This window comes from Mycosarcoma maydis, chromosome 3 (genome assembly GCF_000328475.2).
Source record: "Mycosarcoma maydis chromosome 3, whole genome shotgun sequence".
Taxonomy (NCBI): Eukaryota; Fungi; Basidiomycota; class Ustilaginomycetes; order Ustilaginales; genus Mycosarcoma; species Mycosarcoma maydis.
This window is the reverse complement of record NC_026480.1, coordinates 114,103-120,886: the sequence shown is the minus strand read 5'-3', so window position 1 is coordinate 120,886 and position 6,784 is coordinate 114,103. Positions and strand designations below refer to the sequence as shown.

At 53.0% G+C, this 6,784-nt stretch overlaps 3 protein-coding genes across 3 annotated transcripts; 2 read left to right on the top strand and 1 right to left on the bottom strand.

Annotated features, from left to right (window-relative positions):
- Nucleotides 1–217: 217 nt before the first annotated feature.
- UMAG_01478 (putative ubiquinol cytochrome-c reductase core protein 2) lies at nt 218–1,555 on the bottom strand (the record flags this gene model as incomplete). The annotated part of the gene is made up of 1 exon (XM_011389233.1): nt 218–1,555. The coding sequence occupies one exon, from the start codon at nt 1,553–1,555 to the stop codon at nt 218–220; it is 1,338 nt and encodes a 445-aa protein (XP_011387535.1).
- Nucleotides 1,556–3,485: 1,930 nt separating this feature from the next.
- Nucleotides 3,486–4,661, top strand: UMAG_11819 (sphingosine hydroxylase; the record flags this gene model as incomplete). Its single annotated transcript, XM_011389795.1, has 1 exon — nt 3,486–4,661. One exon carries the CDS (start codon nt 3,486–3,488, stop codon nt 4,659–4,661), a length of 1,176 nt encoding a protein of 391 aa, XP_011388097.1.
- Nucleotides 4,662–5,211: 550 nt separating this feature from the next.
- Nucleotides 5,212–6,471, top strand: UMAG_11818 (putative protein phosphatase 1, regulatory subunit 7; the record flags this gene model as incomplete). Its single annotated transcript, XM_011389794.1, has 1 exon — nt 5,212–6,471. The coding sequence occupies one exon, from the start codon at nt 5,212–5,214 to the stop codon at nt 6,469–6,471; it is 1,260 nt and encodes a 419-aa protein (XP_011388096.1).
- Nucleotides 6,472–6,784: the final 313 nt, after the last annotated feature.

Below are 6,784 nucleotides of genomic sequence, written 5' to 3'. Positions count from 1 at the left end.
ACTGTCAGCGTGTGTTCTGTCACGAGCTTGGAGACCCACGCCTCCTGCACACGTGCGAGCTTCCCCGCTACACACAATTGCACCTCGCACGCACAAACACCACATTCACGAATCACTATTGCCCAAGTCTCAAAACTGTATTGATTGAATCCAAGAGGCATACATGTTGGAATCAAAACGACAAGATAGTAGGAGGATGATTCACGTCAACGCTTGGCTAGAGAACCTCGTCAGCGTAAGGGAGAAGGTGAACGTCGCCTACAGCAACGGTTGTAGGCTTGCTCTTGAGGAGTTTCTCAGCAGCAGTGGAGAGCGAGTTAGCCTTGACGGCTTCAAGCGCAGCAAAAGTGTCGTCCAAGGTGACCACGTTGGCAGAGTCGAGCAGCTGGGCCGAGACGAGTTCGTGAGAAGCGGTGCGGTTCTCAAGCACCGAGGCGCGTTCGAACTTGGCCTTGGCGATGGCCGCTTGGATGGTCTCGTCCTTGAGACCGCCAGCGACATTCTTGAGTGCCTGGACGACCTTGCTAGCAGCGTCCTGAACGGAAGCGCTTGGTGCCGAGACGTGGGCACCAAACACACCCGAGTCCGAGAAGGTCAAGTTGAAAGCGTGAGCCTGAGCACCCGACACGCTCTCGGCGATCTGCGACAGCGGCGAAACGCCGTTGCTCCACTTGACCGACGAGTCACCACCGAGCAGCGAACGAAGCACAGCCAGGTTGGCAGCCTCACTTGCATCCTTGTGACCGGCGCCCTCAAAGCCGATGAAAAAGTGGCCATGAGCCGCACGTGTGTTCTCGGCACCGTGCGGGGCAGAGAAGGCTACACGCTGTTCACCACCAAAGTACTTGGCAGCGGTCGTCGAGACCGACGCGGTTGCGGCGAGGTCGCCAAAGTGCGCCGAGACGAGCTGTGAAAGCTTGTTGCTCTCGATACCGGAACCGAGCACGGCAATGTTGTTCTTGGCAAAAGCGGCGTGCGCAAAGTCGACGGTCTGACGGTGCGAGACGGGCGAGGCGGGCGAGGCGAAGAGTGAGTGACCGAGACTGCGTTGACGGTAGGCGGTCTGGAGCAAGCTGTCGTAACCGAGCACGGCGGGGTTGGATTGTGCCTGCGCATGTTCTGCCTGAACCTGGGGCAAAGCCTCCTCGTTAAACTCGTGCGCGGCAAACTTGGACTTGGACAAAACATCACCGAGTACCTCGACGAAGAAGTCCTCATCACCGCGCAGGAATTCGGCCGTGAGCAGCAGGTGCTCCTTAGTCAAAGCGGTGGAGAGGACACCTCCGTAGAACTCGGCCTCGCGAACGAGACGCAGAGCCGAACGCTTCTGGTTTGACTTGAACAGGTAGTTCTTGAGCACGTGCGCAACACCGGGAGCCGACTCGTAGCGAGAGCCGGCCTTGATAGCAACGGTGACAGTCGAGGTCAACGCTCCATCGTCGGCAGCAGCGGTGGTGATGCCGGATGCGTTGGTGGTGGTGAAAGTGCGCGACTGCTGGTTGACAGCGCTTCGGAGAACGCTTCGAACGGGCGCGGCGGAACGGGCGAACGACATGTCGAGTGCAAGACCAAGTGAGGTGAGGAGGACACGACGACAGCGTGGGAGCAAAGCGTGATGGGCAGAATCAGAAGGAAGGATCGTGACGACGATGACCAAGTCGAACAAGCGCTGGAAGATTACTCGAATTGGCTTTGGCCCTCCCAAGTGAAAGCAACGTTGGCAGCATTTGGGTGAGGGCGATTTCACCACTCAGACTCGTCGCTTTCTCTGCTAACTTTGAGTTGACAATCAATCACGCACGAATTCTTACGACCGATACGAAGCTGCTGCTGCCCTGCCAACTACGTGACTTGTTGGCTACAGATTCGTGATTCGTATTTGTAAATTTCCGGTTGGTGCGCGGCTGTGTGTTGGTTGGGGGGGCATTCACGATTATTGTGGTCAAGATTTGTGATTGCTTCTTTGCTGCTGCCATTACCCCTTCCAAAGGTAAGTGCTTGATTTCAAAGCAGCCGCAGGATTAACAGAATCACGAATCCAATACAGACCCACATCGCACACTTGTATTCTGTTCAAACGCATTCACTTTAGCTGGTGTATTATTAATTTATTAATATTTTGCTTCAGAGAGCGAGAGCGTTCTGCTGCTGTACCCGATCACGGAACCGTTCCAGCCCGAACGCCTCGCAATTATCTCAGCCTGAACGACCCGCAAACGTACGAGAAGAACGACCTTGGCATTTGGTTTCGCATAACCAAACGGTCTAACATGAACAACAACTCTTGCGTGTTCACGCTTCCGTGTTCCAGTCGTGAGTCACGAAATTCGTCTTGCATGTTTCGTGTTCACGCTTTGTGCTGGACGAGGCACGCTATTCACGGTTCGCTGCCCGAGCGCAACCGCGCGAATCGCTTCAACTCACACTCACGACTTGCAAGCTGAAGGTTTTGTTTTCTTTCGATGTTCGGAATGCGAAACCAAGACACCGCTCACTCAGCTGATTAGTTACTCACGACTGACAAGATTACCTCTCGACGCTCCATGCTCCTCTTGCGGCTTTTGTGAAGCTTACCGACATTCAATCACATCAGCGATCTCAAGCCTGGAAATACCAAAAGCCTGTGCCGAAAGACCGATACGAGTTGTGTGCAGCTTTGAGCCATGCCAACCACACAGTTTGGTAGTCTAGATCACACAAAGCGAAAACGAACGAATGGCCCGCGATGAGCTGCACACATCGACGAGACGCATACCATCTTGCATGTGTATACAAAAGTTTGCGCCGGCTGCTGTCAGCCGGCCAAATCCTGAATGTTGATCACCCAAATCACAAATACGCTCAAATCGTGAATCATGAGAGTTCGTCCGCTCAGAATTTTTTTACGTGACAACACACATCACGCAACTCACGATTCATGATTCTTCCGTGTTTGTTGGCGGACAAGTGTGGATTGAACCCTGAACTAGGCAACACACTCACGTAACACTCACTAGGTTACCTATAAAATCACGAATCACCAAGCATCCCGAATCACGAATCGTGTGAGTCAGTACTGCAATCGTGATTGTAACACGCCACACAATCACGAATCGTGAATGGAACCGTGAACCTGTGGAAAGGCCAAACCGCAACCCCAACGGCAACCGCAACCGCAACCGCAACCGCAACCGCAAACTAAGCTTTGTCTTTCATCCTTGGCAGTCTATCGTGAATGTTGTTTCCAGTCAACCAACTTGCTTTCTTACCTCCGGCATCGCCGCGCCACCAATATCGTTTCTGATCACTAGCAGTGCGCATCACCATAAAAGCCAGCGCTAATTCTCGCACGCCACACTCCACCTCGCGCTCTTCAACCGAAGAGAGCTCGCTCTGACAACTGGCTGTTCTGTGCACCAGCGCAAGAACAGTAGTAGTAGCGTAACCACCATTATTGACCAGTCCCAGCACTCGACACCACATCACTTCACTCGGGTCAGCCCGTCATGATCGCATTTGCCAACGCCACGACAGCCACGTCTGGGCTCGCCAAACTCAACCAGACGCCCTTTTACTTTCAGCCCCAGCCAAGCGTCGTCCCAGGCATCTCGGACAAGTACCTCTCCTTAGCACTGCCCATCATCATCTACTGGGTCGCCTCTCTCTTTTACCATGCACTTGACACGCTTCAGCTGCCATTCACAGAAAAGTACCGCTTGCACGAATCAGAAGAAGTCACCAAGCGGAATCGGGTCGGCGTAACGCGCGTAATTGTCATGGTGGTGGTGCAGCAGATCATTCAAACCGTGTTTGGTGTCTTGCTCCTCGATGACGACTCGGTCGGACTTGAACAGACGTTTGCCGATCATCCAGCCAAGATTCTTGACATCGCCGCCTTCCTCCGCTCCACCACAACCAAGCTGCTTGGCGTATCACTGGAGCCTGCTACGACCAAGCTGCTTTTCGCAAGCCAGGACGCCCTTTCAGCAGCCTGGTGGCTGTACTGGTGGGGCATCCCCACAGCTCAGCTCTGGTTCGCCTTCTTTGTCATGGATGCATGGCAGTACACCTTGCATCGCCTCTTCCACGAAAGCCGTTTTCTGTACCGCCACTTTCACTCGCACCACCACCGGCTCTACGTACCTTACGCCTTTGGCGCGCTCTACAACCATCCCGTCGAAGGTCTACTGCTCGACTCGGCAGGCGCTGCCATCTCACACGCTGCTGCGCTCATGACGGTTCGTCAAGGCATTCTACTCTTCACCTTTTCCACCCTTAAAACCGTCGCCGATCACGGCGGATATGCATTCCCCTGGTACCTCGACCCCCTCCACATACTCTTCCCCAACTGTGCCGAGTACCACGATGTACATCACCAAATGACAGGCTTGCGCTACAACTACTCGCAGCCCTTCTTTGTCCACTTTGACGTGCTCTTCGGCACGCGCATTTCCGCGGACAAGTTCCAGAAGATGAAAAAGCTCGCAGAGCAGAAGCGCGCCGCCGAGAAGAGTTCGGCAGCGGCAGTCGACGCCAAGGTCAACGGCTCGTCGACACCATTACCCCAGCTCAGCGGCAAGGACGTAACTCCAGCAGAGATCGTCAATAACACCAAGGATCCATTCGTAACATCCAGTAAGCGGTCGTACGTTGCCAAAGCAGGTTCGTCCACGGACGACTAGTGGATATCAGCCTGGGATAAGCTGTAGTATCGTGACCCCGGAAATTCTTTTCTCATTCTTCCTTTATAGCATTTCTTTGTCGGCTTGACGGTCAGTGGTTTTGCTGCTTAATTCAACTGTATACCCCGCTTGGCTTTTACATCACACTTCTCAGTCTGCCGCCGTACGTGTCCGTGCCGATGCTGGGAGTGTTGGCCTTCATCTTGTAGTTGCTAGACAGTTCGTGTTTGTGATTGTCGTTTTGTGCGTTAGTTCATGGCGAATTCGTCATTCGTGATTAAGAACTGGCTGAAACTCACGACTCGTTTTAATCGTGAATCGGATTTGAGCCAGCGCCACGCGTTGGCTGCTCCGCGGCTTGAATTTGGATGGCTTGAATTTGGGCGCTGGATGCAAAACTGAGCAGCAACTGCGCGTTTCTCGCCAAGAAATACGAGCTTGGTGCTTGGACCACTCTGGATTTCTTTCAATACTTTCTTCGCTGCCACCAACATCAAGCCAATCTTTGCCCGTGTGCCAAGGCTTGGTGACAAAAGAGCCCTCTCTTGACATGTCCGATTCTACCGCTGTCGCATCGTCGGCAGTTGAATTCGAGGCCAAGGTGCAGATTGTCGACGAGCTTCCACGTGCACCCACGCTCTCATCCGAGCTGCGTCAGTCGAACGCAGACGATTCGGACTCGGACGACAACAACGATGCAAATGCGGCTGACCAAGTAGAAGATCCTCAGACGGAAGACGAAGCGGGGCCATCGAGCGCAGCTGACGATCCGGAACCTGCTAATAACGGCATCACGCGTGGTATCGTCCAGTACGGCTCGGTCAGGGTAGACCATAGCGGCGGACCACATAACAGTGTAGATACGCAAGCAGATGATATCCCGGACGATTCGGAACTACTCGCACAGTACCCTGATACGGAAGAAGTGCTCGATCTCGGACACCTTCGTCTTACCACCACCAAGCGTCTCGGTCTGCAACGTTTCGCTCCTTCACTCAAACGGCTTTGTCTGCGCCAAAATCTACTCACCAAGATCCGATCGAAAGACATCGGAATTCTTACCGAGCTCCAAGATTTGGACCTGTACGACAATAGCATTGAAAAAATCTCGGGCTTGGACGAGTTGACAAAACTCGAATCGCTCGATCTGTCGTTCAACAACATCCATCACATTTCCAACATCTCGCACTTGGGACAATGCAAGACCATCTACTTTGTGCAAAACAAGATCTCGCGCGTGCGGCCTGACGATTTTCAAGGTCCCATCGCCAGCTCGCTGCAGAGCTTGGAACTGGGAGGCAATCGATTGCGAACCATCGAAAACTTTGCACACCTCACCAATCTGACACAGCTCTGGTTGGGTAAGAACAAAATCACCTCCCTCCAGGGACTCGAAACCCTTACCAATCTTCGTGTGCTCTCAATCCAGTCGAACCGAATCACCAAGCTCGAAGGCCTCGAAAAGCTCGTCAACTTGCAAGAGCTGTACATCTCGCACAACGGTTTGACCAAACTCGAAGGCTTGCAACACAATGTCAAACTGACAACGCTGGATGTGGGAGCCAACATGATTGAGAAGGTGGAGAACGTGGGACATCTGAGTCTGTTGCAGGAGTTTTGGGCGAATGATAACAAGATTACGGATCTAAATGGTTTGGATAAGGAGCTGGGAGAGACTAAGATGCCCGCGTTGGAGACAGTGTATTTGGAGGGCAATCCGGGGATGAGGAAGGAAGGAGCGGCGTATAGGAGGAAGCTCAAGTTGTTGCTGCCGCAGCTCAAGCAGATTGATGCTACTTTTATTCGCTGACATATCACCGACATGCTATGGTCTGCTGACAATCAAGAATGCATCGTCGCAGTCTGATCCAATCACGAATGGGAACAGTGTGACACAAGTCGTGATACCCGTGACTTTCGCTGCTGTCGTGTGTTGTTGATGTGGCTAGTAGAGTATGTTGTTTAAGTGATTTGAGCCTCCACATTCACGATCCTAGATTCACGATTCACGATTCACGATTCACGATTTACGATTTACGATTGAACGGCTCGTTGGCCACCTGTAAGTGGTGAGTGCTGCACGCCGCTCTTTTCTTTGTATCAGGCGCGCGCGAGAACAGCTG